This window comes from Lepisosteus oculatus, chromosome 3 (assembly GCF_040954835.1).
Source record: "Lepisosteus oculatus isolate fLepOcu1 chromosome 3, fLepOcu1.hap2, whole genome shotgun sequence".
Taxonomy (NCBI): Eukaryota; Metazoa; Chordata; class Actinopteri; order Semionotiformes; family Lepisosteidae; genus Lepisosteus; species Lepisosteus oculatus.
The window spans coordinates 74,611,655-74,634,640 of record NC_090698.1 but is presented as its reverse complement, the minus strand read 5'-3'; the positions used below and the strand labels follow the sequence as shown (position 1 = coordinate 74,634,640).

At 55.8% G+C, this 22,986-nt stretch overlaps 1 protein-coding gene across 2 annotated transcripts; it reads left to right on the top strand.

The window, feature by feature from the left end:
• The first annotated feature begins 4,883 nt into the window (after positions 1 to 4,883).
• lzts3b (leucine zipper, putative tumor suppressor family member 3b) lies at positions 4,884 to 22,647 on the top strand. 2 transcript variants are annotated; one of them, XM_069187570.1, is made up of 6 exons: positions 4,884 to 5,635; positions 13,844 to 14,287; positions 14,375 to 14,914; positions 15,347 to 15,667; positions 16,550 to 16,780; positions 18,319 to 22,647. In XM_069187570.1, exons 2-6 carry the CDS (start codon positions 13,886 to 13,888, stop codon positions 18,877 to 18,879), a joined length of 2,055 nt encoding a protein of 684 aa, XP_069043671.1. In that variant the 5' UTR covers positions 4,884 to 5,635; positions 13,844 to 13,885; the 3' UTR covers positions 18,880 to 22,647. The 2 variants fall into 2 exon arrangements, with proteins under 2 accessions (XP_069043671.1, XP_069043672.1); XM_069187571.1 differs by lacking the exon at positions 4,884 to 5,635 and adding an exon at positions 6,481 to 11,701.
• Positions 22,648 to 22,986: the final 339 nt, after the last annotated feature.

The window sequence follows — 22,986 nt, the reverse complement described above, 5'->3', positions numbered from 1 at the left end:
GTGACTCCATGACCACAGGGCTCGACACAGAGCTGTGTGACATGGCCTGGACTCGAACCTGTGACCATAGAGCTCCAGCTGCAGTTCCTGGGAGGCCCAGCACGCCCCTCCAGCGATGAACAGAGGCCTTGAGGAGGGTGTGGAGAGGGGTGTCCTCAGCTCTTTCTCATGGGAGCTGAAGGCACCCTGACTCCACGGCGCCACCCTGGGGCCTCAGCTGGCATGACGGCGCTCCAGCAGGACGGCAGCAGGACATGGTGCTGGAGGTGCAGAGAAACCCCACTCCCTAGACGTGAGCCCAGTTTTGTTGCAGTTTTGATGCTCAGTGTATACTGGGAAATGTGGGACAGGCTTGCCGATTGCACAGTGGCCAGTCCTGACCGCCCAGGAGAGTCCTGCTACCTCAGACCCTTCCACCCAGCCCCTGGAGGCGCATGTTAATGATGCTTCTGTCTGTTTTAGATTTGAACAGTTTGTTTCATGGAAATCTTTCTGTTGAGAAAATAAAACTAAAAGCAAAGCTCTCACTGTTCAAGGCTTCCCATTTTCCTGAAGGAACAGTCTTCCGAGCCAGGACCCAGGAGCTATGACCCAGGGGTCATAATCCCGACAGGATCCTGCACAGCTCCTTCAGGATGCTGGGTTAATCTGACCCTCCCGCTGTAGAGTGAGAGAGAAGGGCAGTGCTCTCGTCCTCTGTTATCACCTGACTGGTTCCCAGGCTCCCATTGGCTGGAGCCCGTCACCATAGTAACCCTGACAAGTTGATGTCACCAGGAAATTTGTGAATGGAGAGAGGAGAGGAAGGGGGGCCTCAGGGGAGCGTGTGAGTGTGTGTGTGAGTTTCTTGCCATTCAAACATGCATGCTCTGAACACAGGGACACTGCAATCCTCATAGACTTCCCAGCCACACACGAGGGAGTTGTGCAGGTGGGTGATCTCCTCATGCATCCTGTCAGTTAAAATCAACTTAAAAATAGGGAACTTAAAATTAGAAAACCTGTCAACTCTCTCCAGTCCTGTCTGCTCTACCCACTGGCCCACACTGCCTCCCTCTCTCTGTGTTCTACCCACTGGCCCACACTGCCTCCCTCTCTCTGGGCTCTACCCACTGGCCCACACTGCCTCCCTCTCTCAGCTCTACCTACTGGCCCACACTGCCTCCCTCTCTCTGGGCTCTACCCACTGGCCCACACTGCCTCCCTCTCTCAGCTCTACCCACTAGCCCACACTGCCTCCCTCTCTCAGCTCTACCCACTGGCCCACACTGCCTCCCTCTCTCAGCTCTACCCACTGGCCCACACTGCCTCCCTCTCTCTGGGCTCTACCCACTGGCCCACACTGCCTCCCTCTCTCAGCTCTACCCACTGGCCCACACTGCCCCCCTCTCTCAGCTCTACCCACTGGCCCACACTGCCCCCCTCTCTCTGGGCTCTACCCACTGGCCCCCACTGCCCCCCTCTCTCTGGGCTCTACCCACTGGCCCCCACTGCCTCCCTCTCTCTGGGCTCTACCCACTGGCCCACACTGCCCCCCTCTCTCTGGGCTCTACCCACTGGCCCACACTGCCTCCCTCTCTCAGCTCTACCCACTGGCCCACACTGCCTCCCTCTCTCTGGGCTCTACCCACTGGCCCACACTGCCTCCCTCTCTCAGCTCTACCCACTGGCCCACACTGCCCCCCTCTCTCAGCTCTACCCACTGGCCCACACTGCCCCCCTCTCTCTGGGCTCTACCCACTGGCCCCCACTGCCCCCCTCTCTCTGGGCTCTACCCACTGGCCCCCACTGCCTCCCTCTCTCTGGGCTCTACCCACTGGCCCACACTGCCTCCCTCTGTCTTAGTCCCTGTTCATTACTTCAGACTGTGAAAGGAGCCTAATTCTGCTCCTCCCCTTCAGCTGACATTCAGCCATTACTGCTCCTGTGAGCAAGACAGTGAGGGCTCTTTACTGTGTGTGTGAGAGGTTGTGTGTGACGGTGTGTACGAGGGTGTATGAGTGCCCTGCTGCTCCAGGGCCTACCGCAGTTGACTACGTGAGTGTTATTTCACAGGTGACCAGATGTGTGTGCTGAATATGTCACTTCCTCCCACCTGCTGTGTTCTGTGGAAACAGCACTGCAGTGCTGTGTTTATTGTGCTGTGTTCGGTAGTGCAGTACAGTGAGAGTGTCTGTCCCAGCACATTCCCTGGAAAAGCCTGCTCTGTCATTTACCATGGTGATATTATGGAAACTGTAGTTCTGTAATGATATAATAATTCTGAAATACAGTTTTAAAGGAGCAACACAGTGCATATCAAGGACTGTAATAGTGTAAGATCTAGAAGCAGTGTGTAAAATGTAGTTAACATGAGTAATATGATTCATGTTGTAGTTAGTACAGCTCTGTCTGTCCATCCATTGTCTGAAATCTCCTGTGGCCCAGGGCAGTCCGAGACCTGGACCGAGAGCACACACACGGCCAGCGGAGGTGTGCTGAAAGTCACAATGAAACAGGAGTCCCTGCAGAAACCTGCACGAATAAGGGCAGAGCATGCAGACTCCACACAGGCCACAGTCCATGACTCAAACCCAGGACACAAGAGCTGTGAAGTATCAGCTGTGAATACATATTTGACCTATTGTTACACCTATTACCCTGTATCTACTTGGATATAAGGACACTGCACGGGTTCGAAGCAAGAGAAGACCATGGATCCCGCTGTCCACTGTCCGGGCGGACCCCTGAGCCTGACCGAGCTTTCTGTGAGGGGTTCCGGTTGGCGAGCTCGAGATTGTGCCCTGGTTCTGGTCTCCGTGATGGATGGGATCCTGGGACCAATTAGTGTTAATTACCAAACACGTCTGAGGGGCTGCCTGCACCCTGTCTTGTTTGCACCTTGTCTTCTTAACCTGCTGGGGGGAACGTGATCACAGACCTTGCAGAGCGAATACACCTCCTCACGTCCTTGGCCAGTACAGTACTCGCTGTGTCCACTGCCCCCGTCAGAAAGGCAGGATCACTCCTTGTCTGGTCCCATGCTGTCTGCCTCCCGTAACATTGATCCACTCAGTGATTCCACGGCAGCTGGGTCCATCATTAACCTGATTAAGTTTTTCCACATTCTTGTAGACGGACGTCAGTGCTGTGTGTTCAGTTTTCCTGTCAGCCCTGTGAATAGGGTCTCTTGGCCTGTGTGTGGTACTTCTCTGTTCTGCAGGCCCTGCAGTCTCCTCTGTAAGCACACAGACAGGGGCCAAGGGCTGGGGCCCACAGGGGTGGCTCCTCAGCTACAGCTGTTCTGGAGTCAGTCCTTAAGGAGATGGGATCTCAGTTTGGCTCTTCCTTAATTGATAATAACTATAATTGCTTGCATTTGTACAACAGGTTTATCCCAAAAGATTCCCAGTTCTCACAAAGCACCTTTCCATGCAGACACAGTCTTGTCTTAATATATGAACAATATAACACAATATAATGTCAAACTACAGAAATATGTTTTTGTCTAGCACCCTTTCAAAGCAGTGGTGTTGCAGTCTGCTGTACAAATGAGCTAAAAGCTGACTGCGGAGAGTGGGCTGACGGAGGATAACGGATGTGGAACCGGAGCCGAGTGGACAGTCGCACTTCAGGGGCTCCGCAGGGCTCGTTCATTGTATAGAGCAACTAAATCTGAATCAATCTGCTGGAGAGTGACTGAAGAGATCAATTAAATTCACAATTAGGGGGAAGGAGATTCTGCTGACTGTGCAGCAAGTTCAGAAAAAAAGATGCATTTAGATACTAGAGTGGAAAGCAGTGGAATCTGCAGGTTTAAGGGATACTTGTGGGTCAGAAAAAATGAAAATATTTACAATACCTTAGCCAAAGTGCTCAGGCCCTTCCTACGGTGTCCCATTTTGTAAAATTAGAAAAGTTACGGCTACTCATTTTTTCCAAACTTAATATTTTATTCAAAACCTGAATGCTCAAATGAAGACAAATGGTAAGATAAGTTACACTAAATCTAAAATCAAAAGGGAAAAGGTGAAATACTGTATGGTGATTGCATGAGAATTCTGCCTGTGAGCTCAGTCTTTGCTGGAGGACCTCTGGCGGTCATCAGGTTCTTGACAGCTCACAAGCCTTCGTGACTGAGTCTCGACCCGCCTCGCACGCTGGCGCGGGTCACTTCTGTCCACTTTCTTGGCAGATGTGCTCAAGCTCTCTCAGGGCTCTTGGGCATCCCTTCATGGACAGCGCACTTTTCCAGTCTCAGGGGGACTCACGTCTGGGCTCTGACTGGGGTCCTGGAGGAGGTGAGCTGCGTAGCTCTGGGCCACTTTAATGCTGAAAGGTCAACATTTGTCCCAGTTCCACCTGTGAAGCAGGTTTTCCTCTTGGGTGTGACAGTACTTTGCTCTATGTTCCCATCAGCCTTGAAAAGCTTCCCAGGCCCTGCTGGACCGTCGGGCTGGTGCTCACTGGGCGGTGTTCCACATTGCAACACGCCAGATCCAACCCCAGAGCTCCAATTCTGCCACTTTTACTTTGTACCTTTTTCCACATGTGCAGTATCGCTCAGATGCTTTTTTCCAGACTCCATGAGAGATTTAAGGTGTTTTCTTTCAGTTGAACACAGGCCATTTTTGTGGACTGACGGGAGATTGTCAGCTCATGGACCTCTTCTCCCCCCTCACCAGCTGAGCTCTGCAGCTCTTCCTGTGGCCACTGGCCTCACAGTCGATCCCTCTGCAGTGTCCTGAAGAGTGGGCTCCACTTGGGAAGAGCTTGGGATGAAGTGTGTTGCAGGAATGTGAGGAAACATTAATGAATTATTTCAAATCTGATGGAGGTGGACCTCTTGATCTCAGCACACACAGCAGTGTAGCAGACACCAGGTGGCGCTAGTCACTCGCAGCACTACGATGACATCACACTGTCATCCCGTCCTCTGGAGCTCTGGCTCAGTCTGGACTGGGCTGATCTGCAGCTGAAGAGGCTTGAACGGGGCTGCTATTTTGCTTTTGGTGGATGAAAGCTGGATAATAACATCAGGATTGTCGTACAGTATTTTACATCATAATAAGAGCCCTGTGTTTTTAAAATGAGCCCTTCCAAGTCCAGAGGAGTTGGTAGCTTCCACACAGCATCTCCCAACCTGTGACTATAACAAATTGCAATCCTGAATCACGTGAAGGGCATCGCCAGGCACAAGACGGAGCAGACCGGAACCAACCCTGCGGTGGCAGCTGTGTAACACGAGGGGCCGAGCGCCCGCGCCCGCGGACAGGACGGGTCCGGGGTCCGGGGTCCGGGGTCCGGGCCGGGTGCTCTTGTTAACGCGTCCTGCGCAGGCGCGCTGCGGGTGTTGTGCCGAGCGGAGCTGCGGCGTGCGGGGGGCGGGGCGGGGCGGAGGTGGGCGTGTGAGCCAGCTGATCGTGTGCAGAGTCGCGGCGGTGTGCGGGACTGGCAGCCTGGCTCGTCTCCAGCGTCACCTCGACAGGCGATGTGCGAGCTGCGCACGGCAGTGTAGCCCGCTCGTCTGTAGAAGGTCCCGGCGCGACGGGAGCAGCGCCCAGCGCCCAGGCAGGGAGCCCGGCAGGCGCAGGAGAGGAGTCCGGGCGGCCGGGGGGGCCGGAGCCACAGAACGCTGATTGCGGCGCTGCCAACAGTAAGTGGGGCTGCTCGCAGGTAGCAGCACCCGGAGGACGGAGTGCGCCTCATTTGCATTACAAACGAGTCCGAGCACCGCGCGGCTGTGCGCTTTCCTCCCCGCGATCCCGCCGAGCGTGGCGCCTGAGCGCTGCCCGGCTGTGCGCATCCCGCAGGCAGGAGGAGGAGGAGAGGGGAGGCTGTGGTGTCGGTCCTGTCGGTGCCTGTCGGTGCCGGGGACGGGGGACGGTGCGGCTGCTCTCTCTCCGCAGCGGCGGGGCTGGCGAGAGCCGACACGCGTTATGTAATGCAAGTGGGAAGACAGGATCTCGCCTCTCCACGGAGCGCGGGTGCGAGGCGAAGGTCTGTCGCGGATGTTGTGGATATTGTCCTCCTGGAGGAACTCGGATGCGCTGCTGTGTGTAATCGCGGCTGTAACCTTGACTGTGTCTGCGGGTGGTGTGACGAGCTGTCGGCTGTTGGGGACGGGGCTGGGCGCCGGTGCCCCGGGAGGAAGGAGCACACAGCCCTGCCGGCCGGGTCTCCGTGGCGCCGCCGAGAGGGCAGGGAGCGCCGGTGTGTCCGTAGTGTCTTGTCTCCGTGGGGCAGAGCGCGGCGGTCCTGCGTGGATGCGAGCGTGTGTGTGTGGATGCGCGTGTGCGCGCGGCCGCCTGGGGGCGATGATGTAATCCTGTTTGTGTGTAAGTGTGCCAGCTGTGTGTGGGGGGGGGGGTGCGAGCACGTGCCGTGGGGCCGTGTGAGCGCGGAGGGTGGCGTGATGCCCCGGCGCTCGGCGCTGCGCTCCTGCTCGGGTGAGCTGGCCGTGCAGTACTCAGCCCCCTGCTCTGCTCTTCTCTGACCTGTCTGTCCCTGCCCGGCCCGGCCCGGTTCGGTGCGGTGCTGCGCTGTGAGTTTGGAGGGAGGAGGAGTCAGGCAGCTCACCTTACTGCCCATCAGAAAATACTGCGCCCCCACCTCCCTGTCACCTGAGAGAGGGGGATCGATCCCTGCTCCTCCTCTGGCTGTGACCCCAGTCAAAGGCTCCCAGGACAGCAGCCCAGCTGTCCCTCCTGGCCCCTGCAGCTGTTGGTGATTAATCTCAGGATCTCATCTATCTGTGTCTTAAGACACGCCAGGGTTTCGGCTTCAACAACATGGCTGGGTGGCTTGTTCCACACTCCCAACACTCTGTGTGTAAAGAAGTACTCCCGTCGCGTCCTGATGGGAGAAACTCATCCAGCTGTGTCTTGAGGGAAACCAGAGTATCGGCTTCAGCATCATGGCTGTGTACCTGTTCCACACACCCACAACTCGTAGTGCGCAGGGCCTCCTGTTCTCAGTTTTCCCTGTGTTTCACTGTGGTTTCCCCTCTAACCCTCTGGCTCGTGTTTCTCCCTAGATGATGAAGACGTCCCCTGGTTTGACTCTGGGGTTCGTGAATACTTGAATCTTAGTCCAACCTGTTCGAGGCAGGAAAGGTTCAGTCCTGTAGTGGATCTGCTTGTTCCTGTCTGGACTGAGCTGTGTCCAGTGTACAGGTTTAGCATGAGGTCTCTCCAGTTCGACTCCGTGCTGTTATCTGTGTACCCTGACAGTCTGCTTGCACTTTTACTGCCCCCCACAGTGCCCTGAGGGTGTCGGTGCTGTAGGGTTTCAGAAGTAACCCTGTCAGTGTGAGGAGCTCAGGAGTGAGGGTCTGTCCAGGCCCTGGGGGTCCAGTCCAGTCCGGCCTGGTCCAGAGTCTGTCTCGGCCACAAGCAGGCAGTGGCCAGCTCGCCAGTGGACAGGCAGGCACTGACCAGGAGCTCTGAGCTTGCAGACCCGTCAGTCTAAGGGCTTGATTGGGGTCAGTTAGGAGCTGAGGTCATAGGTCAGAGGAAGGTTCTGGAGTGCCTGCTGTGGCTGAAAGCCTCTGTCTGCTGGCGAGATCCCTGCTTGAGAAGGGTCTCGCATTGTACTCTCCTGGCAGCAGGGTGGTTCAGCTTAGAGCAGAGACATGTGGGTCCACTGCCGATCCAGGAGCTTGCCCAGTGGTCAATCAGTGAAGCGGTTTGCTGCAGGCGGGCTCCAGGTGTCGTGGGTTTGAGCCTGGGTCACCTCTCCAGCCGACAGTGACCGGGGTGTTTTTTCAGCGCCAGCTCAGCCCCTGGTCAAACAGGGAGTAATGAGCGATAAGTCTTTCCTCCTGTCAGCACTGAAGCTCGTCACGTCCCTTCGCTTGTGCCGGTAGTGTGTCCAGAGCAGCTCGTTGTGTTTTAACACGGACTACAGAGACTTGCAGTGCAGTAGCTGATTAGGTCTGTGTATATTAAAACACTCGGTGCAGATGGACAGTTTGGTGAGTTAGTCTTGCAGAAAAAAACATTTCTAATTACGTTTTTTACAATGTTGTCCTGTTTTACATGCAGTACTCCATTTGTATTGACAATGCCCGTTGCCTGGAATACTGATCAGAAGCGATCCGAAGGGAGTCCAGGAATTCTTAAATTATCTTTCTGCATGGAATGAACAATTCCTGTCAGCTGTTCCAGACACCCACAACTTTCTCAAGTGTGTTAACACTTCTTGTACCTTGTTTTCTGTAACACGGGGACATGTTATTAATATCTTCTGTTGCAAATACAATATTCATGTAGAATGTTTGCTTTTTGTTTCTAATCTACCATTATCGATCCCTCATTATCTCATTAAATAATACACCTCTTCCTGTTCTTTCACTGTTGTTGCGCCGAAGCAGCTCTGCCTTATTTTCTGCCTCTGTTGCAATATTCTTTTCTGTCTCCTGCTTGGTGACTCTAATGTCCTTTTTCAGATGCAGCTCATTTTACTCTTTTACATCTTTGAATCCTGGGACTCTTAAAACAGTCTGTGGAAGTGCTCTCTTCCCTCTGAGCTGTTGTCTTCATGTTTTCATCAGAGTGTATATCCTTTATGTTCCTAGACATGGACATGATTGTTTAGGGATGAATTTGTTTTGAACCTTCAACATGGTTTTTTAAGTATAACCACTCTCTTCTGTTCCCAGCTCACTCACTGCCTGTAAGCCTTCCCACTCCTTCACTGTGGGCTGTTCATAAACTATACACCCTCATTTTAATCCCAGGTTCTTGAGAAGGAAAGTGTGTGTCAACAGTAACTCTACAGTGGCTCAGTCACACACTGTAGTTCTGTTAATACTGTTATGGTTGTTTGAAAGGAGTAGGTCAGGGTTTTCAGACTTTCTTTCCTGGAGGGTCTAGTCTGTTCTGGGTTTTGTCGCAACCTGAATTGTCAGTTAAACAATGAACCTAATGTTTTCTTAATATATTTTACAGTTGATAACTTTGACTTTGTTAAAGGTATAGTAATCTGCAAAACACTCTGGAGCCAGGCTAGAAGTTAATTAACATGAAACCCACTTTGTAACTAAGAGCTCAGGGGGAGCCATACCCAGAAGACACCGGGCTCTCTGTAACACGGGCTCACCTCCTGTGGACTAGGGCTCTTCACAGACTGGGCTCTGACATGATCATCAACTGTTCCAGTTATAATCTGCTTCTGCATTGGAAGCACTTCTTTACCCAGAGGGTGGTGGGAGACTAGAACTAGCTGTCCAGTTGTGTTGTTGAAGCCGATGCCCTGGTTCCTGTCAAGAAACAGCTGGATAGGAACCTGCGATCAGTGAGCTACTAGCTTCTGAACAGACTGGACTCCTCTGCAGGGACTACTGTCGTCTATAACCTGTCTTATGTTCTTAAACCCCCATCACAGTGTCTGTAATAAAATGGGGGGAAGTTTAAATCTCCCAGGAATATAACATTGTCTTGACTGCACACCGCCCTGATCTCAGCAGGCAGAAGATGCATTAGCTGCTCTGTAGTTACACCAGTTGCTTGCAGCTCCTGTGTTCCAGTTGATCCCAGTGCAGCTCTTGCAGCTCCAGTGTTCCAGTTGATCCCAGTACAGCGTTCCTTCACCCATTCAGGGGAGGATCTTTTCTGTTGAAGTCTGCATGACAAGTACTTCCTTAAGTACTTAAGTCAGAGCATGAAGGAGGCTTGCACAGATCTTGTTATCTTCACCTGGTGTGTGTGGAATATCCAGCTCAGAGGTCAAAGGTTGGGCACCCAGTCTTCAGGATGTCTGTCCAGGAAGTTGCCCCACTTTGGCCCAGTATGGGACCCGCAGAGGCCAGAACCTGCTGGAGGTCCACAGCTGGGCATGGGAGTCGTGTTGAGCCTTGAGCAGACTCAGGTTCCGTCAGAGAGCTAGTGTAAGATCCTTTTATTGTGTTGATCAGCAGAGCGCTGGAGCCTGTGTTGTGTGCTGTGTGCTCTCCTGTCTGTGTGCTGTGGAGAAGTGTTTACAGATCTGTGGTGGAAATATCAGCCTGTCTCATGCTGTTTCTGAGATCAGAGAGCAGGAACCATATCGGGACCTGAAGCCCCCCACTCTCACCTGCTGGGACAGAGGAGCTGGGGTTTCATTCCTGGGGCTCAACTGGGGTGTTATACTGCTCGTGAGCTGTGTGTGTGCCAGTCGGGAGCCAGTGCTGTACTGGGTCAGTTTGTATTTGCGTGTTGCGAGCTTCTGCCAAGCAGAGTGGAGTTTGGACGGAGGTGTGTGCTGTAAACAGCTCTGAGCACTGTGTGCGATTCTCCTGGTCAATGATCAGTCATGCTGGGTCCAAGTGCCAGGGGGAGAGTCGCTGTCTCTGCTCTGTAAGGAGCAGAAGCTCTTCAGTGCACCTGTTTGGGGTCTCGGTGAGTTTCAGAGTGAAGGCCGAGGCTGGGCTCAGGTCTGGGCTCAGCGTTGAGCCAGGGGTAGCGTTAGATGAGCAGCTAAGATCATGTAAGCATTACAAAGCCCAGAGCCCAAAGCTCTCCTCTGCTTGTTCTAATTCATTGCTAACCTGATCCCTGAGACACCAGAACCCCTAGCAGCTTACGGGCAAACCTCAGTCTCCTCAGGACGGGCTAGTGAAAGGTCACGCAGGGGTCAGAGGTGGTGGAATACACTGGTGCTCATGGCTGTAATGACTCCAAGAGCCTCTGGTTCTACAGATTTCGAGCAGTGGTCCGCCCCTGGTGCGATCGGTTGCCTCTCCTCTCGAGCCCGGCTCCTTTCCCACGATGAGGAGACCCAAGATGCTTGCAGGTCATGCGTGCAGAACCTCCCACCTTCAAACCTTTCTTCCCTGCAGCTTGTCTGTTGGGGCTGCACAGATGTGGGGGTTCCTCTGCAGTTACAGGTACTCCCGGGGAGGTCAGAAGTGCACCAGGGGTGTGCTGCTCGCTGTCCAGCCTGGAGCCACCGGACAGTTAGGAGTGAGTGTGCAGGGTCCTGTTTCTCCTGCCAGCTCCTCTCTGTGCTGCGTGACTGCAGGGCACGAGGCGTCTGACCAGCTCCTTGCAGGGCTCAGACATACAGTAAACAAGGTCAGACACAACACCAAGCACAAAATAGAGCAGGCTGTGGAACCTTCTTATCCCACGACAAGCCCTGTACAGCGTGCAGGGCCTGACACATACATTCCTTTTTGTACCACAGGGAACATGGATGGTTCTGCTGTGTTTCATTGGGGTGACGTTTGGGCGGGGGTACTCTTACAGTCGCCTCCAGAATTTTATTCTAGCCAGCTGCCAGGCCCTGCACCCTCCCTTTCTACGACACAGAGAGGCTTACAGAGCTGGTCACAGTCTGTGCGTTGCTGCCCACGGAGGGTGGCTCAGTGTGTGTGCTGGGCACACAGAGCAGCGAAGGGTTAACGCTGCGGGCCAGGTGCACTGAACAACAGAGGGACGCGCCCAATCAGAGCGCAGCAGTGTCTGCCCTGGCGCTGTGCGCTGCAGGCAGCAGGGGAGCGCGGGACGAGGCAGCAGAGTAGCAGAGGGTAGCGGAGGAGGGGAAGTGAGGGCACAGAGAAGGGCAGGAGGGCTGCACAGAAACAGGGAGGGGCTGCCTGTTGTCAGAGAGACCTTTGTTTGCAAGTTGTCTCCAGATTTCCTGGAAAGGCGCGCGGCTGTGGTCCCGACAGGCTGTTCTCTGTGCGCTGGAGTCACAGGTGTGGAAGGTGGGAGCAGCTCCGCTCCGCCTCTGCGCTCAGGTACAGTAAACACCTGTCTCGCTGGGCTTCGGGTTCCCAAACCAGTCTTTGTCCTTCGCACTTTCACTTTCTTTAACTGGCTCCAGCCGCCGGTCCGCGGCCACAGTCAATGAAAAGGCCGGAGCGTTTCAGATTCCTGGGCCATCGAGAGGCGGAGTCTTCGGCTCGGTTCCTGGGTTCGTGGGGGCAGCTACAGGTTCCCACGGTGCGGTTTGAGCACTGCGGGCGACGGAGTGGGGAGACTGAGGGTCAGGCTGGATCAACTGGTGCAGGACGAGGAGCTCAGCGCGTTGATCCAGTGTAATCTGGGCTGGGATCTTTAATGCACAATAAGTGTGGAGGCTGTTGTGCCCCCTGACCCAAGTGAGGCGCTGTGAGTGGATCCCCGTGTCCTGCTGTCCCCAGTCAGAGCTGTGGGTTCACCAGAGTGGGCACTGATTTACCACGGGGCTCTGACTGGCACAGGCTGGGCTGGTCACTGAGTCCAGGAAGCATGTAGCCTTTTTCACTAGGAAATAGCAATGTGGTTTTCTGCTGTTGCTCTTGTTGTCTGTACTAACAAAAGCACAACCTGTGTAACCTTATTTGCTTAGAGAGCATTTTACTGTATGTAAAGGTGGAAATCCAGCAAAGAGCCCAGAGAGAGGGAGGCAGTGTGGGCCAGTGGGTAAGAGCCCAGAGAGAGGGAGGCAGTGTGGGCCAGTGGGTAAGAGCCCAGAGAGAGGGAGGCAGTGTGGGCCAGTGGGTAAGAGCCCAGAGAGAGGGAGGCAGTGTGGGCCAGTGGGTAAGAGCCCAGAGAGAGGGAGGCAGTGTGGGCCAGTGGGTAGAGCCCAGAGAGAGGGAGGCAGTGTGGGCCAGTGGGTAGAGCCCAGAGAGAGGGAGGCAGTGTGGGCCAGTGGGTAAGAGCCCAGAGAGAGGGAGGCAGTGTGGGCCAGTGGGTAGAGCTGAGAGAGGGAGGCAGTGTGGGCCAGTGGGTAGAGCCCAGAGAGAGGGAGGCAGTGTGGGCCAGTGGGTAGAGCCCAGAGAGAGGGAGGCAGTGTGGGCCAGTGGGTAGAGCCCAGAGAGAGGGAGGCAGTGTGGGCCAGTGGGTAGAGCTGAGAGAGGGAGGCAGTGTGGGCCAGTGGGTAGAGCCCAGAGAGAGGGAGGCAGTGTGGGCCAGTGGGTAGAGCCCAGAGAGAGGGAGGCAGTGTGGGCCAGTGGGTAGAGCCCAGAGAGAGGGAGGCAGTGTGGGCCAGTGGGTAGAGCCCAGAGAGAGGGAGGCAGTGTGGGCCAGTGGGTAGAGCCCAGAGAGAGAGAGGCAGTGTGGGCCAGTGGGTAGAGCCCAGAGAGAGGGAGGCAGTGTGGGCCAGTGGGTAGAGCCCAGAGAGAGGGAGGCAGTGTGGGCCAGTGGGTAGAGCCCAGAGAGAGGGAGGCAGTGTGGGCCAGTGGGTAGAGCCCAGAGAGAGGGAGGCAGTGTGGGCCAGTGGGTAGAGCTGAGAGAGGGAGGCAGTGTGGGCCAGTGGGTAGAGCCCAGAGAGAGGGAGGCAGTGTGGGCCAGTGGGTAGAGCCCAGAGAGAGGGAGGCAGTGTGGGCCAGTGGGTAGAGCCCAGAGAGAGGGAGGCAGTGTGGGCCAGTGGGTAGAGCCCAGAGAGAGGGAGGCAGTGTGGGCCAGTGGGTAGAGCCCAGAGAGAGGGAGGCAGTGTGGGCCAGTGGGTAGAGTCCAGAGAGAGGGAGGCAGTGTGGGCCAGTGGGTAGAGCCCAGAGAGAGGGAGAGTACATGAGACACTTTCCCGAGAATTTGCTTTATCTTGATATTTTCAGACATTGCTTTACTTTTCTGTGCGTGTGTCACTTTTGTGCAGAGCAGGCTGTGCAGCAATCATTTCCCAGCAGGCTCTGCGCTCCACCTCTCTGCGCCAGGGCGTCTCTCTCCTGGGCTCCAGTTTAGGAGGGTTAGTTTCCTCCTAGTGACTCTGTAACTTGCAGCTGCTGCGTGTGCTTCAGCCAGTGTGTCTGGCGGACACGCAGACCCCTGTGTGTGCAGTGCACTGGGAGGCCTGCGAGGGGCGCAGTGTGAATTCTCGGTGTCGAGACGGAGCCCAGGCGTGTTTGCGACAGAGGTGCAGGGCCTGACAGAGACGCTCGTGTGTCCTCTCTCTGCAGTGTGTCCGCCCGCCGGCTGGCCCTCCACCCCCGCGTGTTGCCATGGCGAAGTTGGACACTCTGCCGGCGCTGAGTGACCCCGCGACCTCCCCCAGCCAGCAGGGCAGCATGGGCAGCGTGGGCAGCGGGGTGGCAGGGGAGCAGGAGTTCGCCATGAAGAGCGTGGGCACCCGCACGCAGCCCAGCGCCGCCCGGCCCGGCCCGCGCCGCTGCACCGCTGAGGACCGGGCCTTCAGCGCCGAGCGCGCCCCCGTCGCCAACGCCCTGTACCTGAGCGGGCAGCGCGGCGCCAGCCTGGACCTGTGCGGCAACAACGTGGCGGCTGGCGGCGAGAAGGGCGCAGGCAGCCTGCCGCCGCCTCAGTACCGAGAGCCCCCCGGCGCCGCCCCGCTGGACAACCACAACCCCCCCAAGCTCCTGCCGGTGTCGGGCAAGCTGGAGCAGGTACGTGCCGCGGCCTGTCCGAGCGGGCGCGCGCGGCGGCGCCAGGCGCGCGGCCCGCGGCTCACGGCTGCGTCTCTCCCTCCCCAGAGCAGCGACGGCCTCGTCCGGCCCTCCGCCTTCAAGCCCGTGGTGCCCAAGAGCTTCCACTCCATGCAGAACCTGGTGTGCCCCCCGCAGAGCGGCGGCGGCCGCGGCGCGGGCGCGGGCGCGGCGGCGGGGCAGCAGGACAGCCCGGGGGCGGGCAGCGGGGGCGGGGGCGCCCGGGACAGGCCTGGCGGCGGCCGGGGGGGCGCCGGCGGGGGGCTGTCGGACTCCGGCAGGAACTCCCTGACCAGCCTGCCGACCTACACGGGCTCAGGCAGCGTCTACGGCCCCCCCCACCCCCTGGGGCCGCTCAGCGCCTCCACCAGCCACATCAACCGGCTGGGCACCGCCGGCGCCTACGACAAGCCGGGCTGCCAGAACGGGCTGAGCGCCTCCGACAGCGGCCGCTCCTCCTCCGGCAAGAGCTCCTCCTCCTGCCAGCGGCTCAGCCACCTGAGCGACGCCCCGCCCCTGCGCCCCTCCCCCTCCTCCGACGACATCATCCAAGACCTGGAGGACCGCCTCTGGGAGAAGGAGCAGGAGGTGAGAGACTGGGGAGGGAGGGTGGACAGAGGGGATTGAGGGAGGGCTCTTATTGGACAGAGGGGATTGAGGGAGGGCTCTTATTGGACAGGGGGGATTGAGGGAGGGCTCTTATTGGACAGAGGGGATTGGGGAAGGGCTCTAATTGGACAGAGAGGATCAGGAGGAGGGCTCTTATTGGACAGAGATTATTGAGGGAGGGTTCTTATTGGACAGAGGGGATTGGGGAATGGCTCTTATTGGACAGAGGGGATTGAGGGAGAGCTCTTATTGGACAGAGAGGATCAGGAGGAGGGCTCTTATTGGGCTACAGCTACAGCTGAGCTACAGCTCCAGTTGAACATAGTAACTGGGAGCATGACATCAGGGCATGACTGGAAGGGCTCCGGCGCCCTCCTGCTCCCTGTCATCACGCCCCCTGCTGCTCTGCAGGTGCTGCACATGCGCCGCAACCTGGACCAGAGCGAGGCCGCCATCGTGCAGGTGTTCGAGGAGAAGCAGCGCGTGTGGGAGCGCGAGATGGAGGAGCTGCGGCAGAACTACGCCAACAAGCTGCAGCAGGTGTCGCGCAAGGCGCAGCGCACCCAGCAGACCCTGCAGCTGCAGATCAGCCGGCTGCAGCAGGACAAGCGCAGGCTGCAGGAGGAGCTGGCGGCCCTGCTGGCCCAGAGGGAGGAGCTGGAGAGGAAGTGCCTGGACTACAAGAAGGAGCAGGCTGACATCCTGCCTCGCCTGGAGGAGACCAAGTGGGAGGTGAGGGGGGGAGATCAGGACAGACCAAGTGGGAGGTGAGGGGGGGAGATCAGGACAGACCAAGTGGGAGGTGAGGGGGGGAGATCAGGACAGACCAAGTGGGAGGTGGGGGGGGGAGATCAGGACAGACCCAGTGGGAGGTGAGGGGGGAGGATCAGGACAGACCCAGTGGGAGGTGAGGGGGGAGGATCAGGACAGACCCAGTAGGAGGTGAGGGGGGTACTAGTGGCATCGGGGCGCTGTGTGGCAGCAGGAGTGAGGAAACCCTGCTGTTTGACACTGCTGCTCTCTGCTCTTCGGTGAGCTGCGGCCCAATTCAGGTGATGAAACTGGCCCAGTGGTGCTGTGCTGTGAAAAGCTAGGCAGATCAAAGTATTTGCAGAATTCTTAATGAACTGGTTTTGCTGGGCAACTGTCCCATTTATTGGAGTCAAACCTTTCACCCGCATACAGGATGATACCTTAAATGACAATGCTGACATTTAAACTAGAACTTTTAGGAGATTTTAGGTGGTCCCATAATGGGATGGAATTCCCTGTGTGTCCTTTCTTTCAGCCGGCTTGTGGCCAAGTTAAAGCTCCCTGGCGCCGTCTGTGCTCGGGGTGAACTGGATTGTGTGGGTCTGGGCCTCCACTGTCCCCCAGAACACCACTGCTCTGGTTTTGACACAGTTAGTGTTCATCTGCCCCATTCTGTTCCAGCTGACTGTGGCTCGACAGGCTCTGTTGGACAGAGCTCTGTGGGCCGATTCTTCCACACGGCAGCCACCAGCAGGAGGCGCTGTAGCGGAAGAGACCGGGGGAGGGGGGCTGGTGTGATCTCTGTGTGTGGCCTTGCCCGCGTTCTGCCGGGGGCTCACCTGTCTCCCCTCCCCGCCCCAGGTGTGCCAGAAGGCGGGGGAGATCTCCCTGCTGAAGCAGCAGCTGCGTGAGTCGCAGGCGGAGGTGGCGCAGCGCGCGGGCGAGATGGTGGCGCTGCGGGCGCAGCTCAGGGAGCTGAGCGGGCAGCTGCGGGAGCGCGAGGAGGCGGTGCTGGGGCTCAAGGACTCCTACAGCAGCAAGAGCCTGGCGCTGGAGCGCTGCGAGGGGGAGCTGCAGAGGACGCTGGCCGAGGTGAGCTGAACGGGTCGGAGTAACACAGCGGGACACGGACACAAGAGCCTCTCCGGCGCTCCCTGTACCACCTCTGTGTGAGTCTCCGGTCACGCTGGCTCGGCGGAGGAGAGCCCTGCACGCCTCCTGCTGCAGCAGCCCCCATCTATCAAGTAGAGAGCCCTTTGACCTCCTCTGTGGGGGCTGTGTACTCACAGTGTGCGATGTCACTGGCAGGGATGCTTGTTCGAAACAAGCATGCGGGCTTTCTCTGTGAAACAGGGACCCTTGTGATCTCCCAGGAGCCGGCAGCGGGATGAGAGAGCCGTGACGTGGTGGAGGAGCCTGTCTGCCTGTTCTCATTCCTCGTTCCGGACAGGGGTCATCCCTGTGAGTCGAGACGTACGGACACCGCTGGCGATTCCAAATGATAAAAACATAGAGTATAGAGGTGGTCCCAGTACAGCCACCTGTGGTACTCCACTAATTATATCGCTGATATAATTAAGAAGAGCATTGGTCCGAGTACAGCCCCCTGTGGATCTTTTTTACTCAGTGTAGTAAGATACATGCACAATGTAGCTTGTTCAAAGATTTTTTAACAAATGATGTAAACAAAATCTATCTTATTTAAATCCACACAATCTCCCAGGATTTCATTCTTATACAAATGATCTTTTATGGTTACCATAACTTTACATGTGGTATAAGTAAGACTTACTTAAGTATAAGTAAGGCTTACTGTATAATCAGTTAGTTCAGATTAGTTTCTCTTTATAAGGATGGGCAGTATATTAGCTATTCTTTCAGTCAGATGACATTATATGTCTTCAATGACTGATGGAACAGCTTTGCTAATGGTCTGTAAATAACGTTTCTTTGTTCTTTCTGTCTCTGATTTACTATTGGAATGAGCTTCACGCAGACTCTGTCGACCCCGTCCCTCTCCATGCCCTGCTGTCTCCATCCCCCTCCTGTCCTTGCCTGCGTCTCCTGAGCTCTGTCTCACTCCTGTGCAGTCTGCGCCCCTGGAAGTGCAGGTCTCCAGCTGTGCAGTGCAAAGTGCACTTGAAAGCAATATCATATCCTGATCACAGTTCCCTAGAGGTTCTCTTGCCTGTGTTCCTCACCCTGAGTTGTCTGTTTAAATAGACGAGAGAGGTCAAGACAGAGTGAGGACTTTAGCTGTTCACATCCCTGAAAGGTCTTCCCAATCCGTGTGAGGAAAACTAAAATCCCCCATGAGCACCACCTTCTTCACACACACGGTCCTAATTCATTCTACAACATTGACACCATGGACTCAGCTGACCCAGGTGATCTGTCTCCTGCCCCTCATGCTGTGTCTCTCAGGTGTTTTCTGTGCGGTCCGACCCAAACGGACTCCGAGCTCCTGGGTTCTCCAGGTTCGGTCCAGCGCTGAGAGCTCTTTTCTGCTGCCAGCTTTACTCCCCCCATCTCAATCAAAGCTGACTCTGGAGTCTGTTTGTCCCGTGTGGCGCCCTGGGGTGTGTGTGAGGGGCTGTTCGGCACTGACCCGCGCTCCCTCGCCCCCACAGGTCTCTCTGCTGCGGGACAAGCTGGGCGTGTTCGAAGCAGAGGTGCTGGGACTGAAGCAAGCGCTGGTGGAGCTGGGGGGGGCCGGGCGGGCGGCTGTGCCCTCCCCTCAGAGCCCCCCGGACGGGCCGCCGCCCCCCCAGGCGGACGCCCTGCTGAGCCTGCAGAGCGACGAGGCGAAGGCGCAGCGGCAGGCCGAGGCGGGGGGGCTGCGGCGGCAGCTGGAGAGGCTGCAGGGCGAGCTGAGGCTGGAGAGGCAGCAGAGGGAGAGGCAGGCGCTCAGCTTCGCCAAGGAGCGGCACACCTGGCAGGGCGAGAAGGAGCGCGTGCTCAAGTACCAGGCCCAGCTGCAGCTCAACTACGTGGAGATGTACCAGAAGAACCAGGCCCTGGAGCAGCAGGTGGGCCAGCTCAGCTCCAAGATCAGCCTCCCCTCCCCGCCCACCAGCCTCCCGCTGCCCCCCCCGCCCCCCCCCGAGGACAAGAAGCCCTCCCCGCCCCAGCTCACCCCGCCCTGGGGCGGGCCGTCCCGTCTCGAGCGGATCGAGTCGACGGAGATCTAGCCGGCCTGTCCCGGGACACGGCACCGCTGGCGAGGCAGCGCCGGGCTGCAGAGAGCGCAGAGAGGTTGGGCCGCGCGGACCGCGCCCATCCGGGGACAGAGGAACTGGCACTGACGCTCTGCTGGCCCACTGGAGCTCATCCATTTACTCACGCTGAGCCCACTGGTGGCACCTGGACTGACACGCTGACTGGAGCTGCTGCTGGCGGCGTGCAAACTGGGAGCCTGACACACTGACACGGGAGCTGCAGCTGTCCAGCCTCACTCCTCCTGCGGTCTATGGCCTGGGAGAGCTCCCTGGCCCGCTCGAGGCAGATTAGTTTTGGGGGAGCTGTTTGTATTCCTCCTTCTAAATCTCTCATCTAAGGATAATGAGGGCTACGGTTTTGAAATTGAATTTACCTGAGCTGCAGCACTGACCCCTGGTGCTGATCAACTGCAGGCAGCGGGTCGGTCCGTTAGTACTGAGGCCTGGCGCCGATCCACTGCAGACAGCAGGGTCGGTCCAACAGTACTGACCCCCGGCGCCGATCCACTGCAGGCAGCGGATCACTCCAGGAGCACTGAGGCCTGGTGCTGATCAACTGCAGGCAGCGGGTTGGTCCGTTAGTACTGAGGCCTGGCGCCGATCAACTGCAGGCAGCGGGTCAGTCCAGGAGCACTGAGGCCTGGCGCCGATCCCCAGATCATCACTGAGATGTTCTCGTACTATGGAACACAGGTATTTCCTCAGGGATGCCTCTCAGATATTCCAGGATTAACAGTGAGGTGTTCCAGTAGAAAATACTGACTGCAGTTGCAGGGCAAGAAACTAGTATTTGAGTATGGAGAGCTTAGATTATTACAGTGTAGGACACTGAAGTGTTCCAGAAGGGAAAACACAGATATTCAGTACAGATCATCGTGGTATGCACAGCTGAGATATTCTTGTGCAAATCTGTGAAATATTTGAACATGCAGATATTTTGCAGGAGCATAGAGAGGTATTCCAGTAGAAAATTCCCAGGTGGAGGTGTTCTGTATCTCTGGATTACAGAACGCAGTATGACTGTGTTCCAGAGCACATCTCATTAAAATGATCTGGAACAGAACACATGACCACGTTGTAATGATCCAACTTGATAAGTCAGCTGAAAATGAATTGCATGAGGTCAGCAGTGTGGGGAAGTGGCCAGGGCTCTGGCTTCAGTGGCTTTGAAGACAAATATCAAGGAAATAATAATCCTGGGGTGATATGAGAGTAGACTCACGTCGTGCTCTGAGGAGCTCAGCTGTGTTGTGTCCTGCTGCAGTTCGCCCTGGACTCCCTCCCCTGCCCACCTCGTCCACCCCAAGCTCGTTACACACACAGACCCCCTCGCCACTGGTACAAGAAGAAAAACCTCTTTCCAAGTAGCTGCCATTAAACAAAGTAAAGTAAAAGTCCCTGAGCCACCCTTTACATGAACATTGTTTGCTTCAGCTGCCAGGGTGCAAGACCACAGAGGCACAGAGTGCCTGGCCTGAGAGGGGCAGCATGCTGCACCACCCCCTCTGCTGGTAGGCCCGTGTCAGTGCACACCTGCTAGCGCCAGCCCCCAGGAGCAGACAGGACCTGGCCCGAGGAGAGATTGCGCCTGTGCAGTGGGATTTGGCTCCTCTCTGATAAGTGTGGACTTCAGTGCCAGCAGCGCGCTGCTGGAGAAGATGGAGAGCTGGCTGACCAGCCGAGGGCTCACCTGCGCACACCTGGACTGTTAGTGACCCTGGGAGCCGAGCCGCAGGAGCTGCGATGAGGCTGCGCTCCTCTTCAGATAGAGCATTTTACTTGAAAACCACCTTGAAATTCTCTGTTTCGAACAATCAGAAAAGGTTTAAACAAAAACTGGATCTTCTGGTGAAATTCTAAGAAATGGGGAGTGAGAAGATTGTATATGGACTCAATTGGACAAGAAGGGTAAGCTGGTTCAATACAGTGAAAGAATTCATTGAGTGAAAGAAAGCAATTAGGGGCTTAAAGCTGAATTAAAAAAGCTGTGAGCCTGGAGACCTGTGGACAGCTGTGGTGGACAGGAGAGGGAACGACCCCGGACCCCCCAGAAACTCGCCACCCCACGCAGCAGGTGAGCGGAGGGCACAGCAGAGGGAGTCGAACTCGTGCCATCAAAACACGCTGGAAGATAATCGATCTCACAAACTCCCGCTCTGAAAGCCACAGCAGCAGAGGCCCAGTGGTCGACCCCTCTGGCCTGAGCAGCTGTGTGCCTGTGTGCTTGGTGGGGCAGCAGACAGCAGACAGCAGACAGACAGACGAGCAGACTTGAACAGGGGGCGGGAAGTCCCAGCAGTCACCGCCCCGAAGAGCCTGCCCCATTAAAATGAGCAGTTTGGCACCTGTGACACAACACCAAGCCCAAAATGGAAGAGGAACAACTTCAGCCTACCTTAACCTTGTGCATTACGCACGGCCTGACATATATGCCTGCTACTGGACAATTGTGCTTAATTAAACTGCTCATTCTAATATGGCGGGGTTTTGAGTAACCTGAACATGATCTTAGGAAATCTTGGGCTCCTGAAAATGTCCGTGAATCTGGGAATGTGGGAATCCTGATGGTTTGAGCCCTTCCTGGACCCGGGGTGGAGTGGCAGGGGTGGGCAGAGGGCTGGGGGGGAGAGTGGAACAGCATCGAGTCGGGAAGGAGGAAGAGGAGGGGACTGACAGAGGTGGAGAAAGCAGGAGAGAGACAGAGAGGCAGTATTGCTTCACAGGTCCCAGGACTGCACAGAGCCCCACAGGGCTCCTCGGGGCTGGTCAGGAACCCACAGGGCTCAGTGTGGTTTGCAGGACGCTATAGTGTCCACAGAGTCCATAGGTGTTTATAGGATCCACAGGGAGATATAGGCTACACAGGGATCTGTATAGTGCACAGATCGATACAGGCTACACAGGGAGATGTAGGCTACACAGGGCCCAAGGGATACACAGGGCACTACAGGCTACAGCAGGGGTCCGAGAAGAACCACAGGGTTCCACAGCAATCCACAATGTCCATAGGTCTCTGTAGGGTCCACAGGGCTCCACAGAGACTATAGGTCTCTATAGGGTCCACAGAGCTCCACAGAGACTATAGGTCTCTATAGGGTCCACAGAGTCCACAGGTCTCTATAGGGTCCACAGAGCTCCACAGAGACTATAGGTCTCTATAGGGTCCACAGAGCTCCACAGAGACTATAGGTCTCTATAGGGTCCACAGAGTCCACAGGTCTCTATAGGGTCCACAGAGCTCCACAGAGGCTATAGGTCTCTCCGTAGGGTCTGCTGAGTGGGAGGAGCTGAAGCTGCACTCCACCAGTGTCTTTCTCCTCTTTAGACTTGCTGCTATGTACTTCTAGTAGAACCTGAGAGAAAAGTGTACTTGGATGTAAATATCATTGTTATCGATGTGTACATATATCTATAATGGTATTCCAAGATATTGCGTGTGAATAATTTAAGAGGATTATTGTGAATTAATTAAACAGACACTTCAGCTTTTATTTTTTAAAATATATAAATATATATCTTTACTTTGGGTCTACTACATGGTACAGAAGAAATGAACATATCCAAACTCTGTTCATGTGTTTCCTTTTTATTATTGTTGTTATTGTAATGTCTGAAGAAAACAAAACGCTTCAATGTTTTTTTACAATTCTTTTTATTTATGTTAAGAACTGTAATTGCTTGATTGAAAGCATACTCTAGCTATAACAATAAACCAATAAATACATGAAAAAATACATCTGAGCATTCTACTCTTTCTAGAATAATCTCTCAATCTCTCCATGGTTACAGGCTCAAAGGGCAAGCACTGCTGACCACAGGTAAAGAGGTCCAGGACAGATGTGCTTGTAGCTCCAGGACATTTCTTGTATTAGGAATTTGTCTTTTCACATACACATACCCCAACTTGCTCTCCATGAGACACACAGACAGGGAGAGAGAAGCTAAGGGTGAAAGTGCAGGGTCAGTCATTCATAAGGCACCCCTGGAGCAGCTGGGGTGAAGGGCCTTGCTCAGGGGCCCCTTGGAGTAAGATTCCTTACAGCCACAGGCGCAGATCCTGAGCCACAGAGCCACCACTCC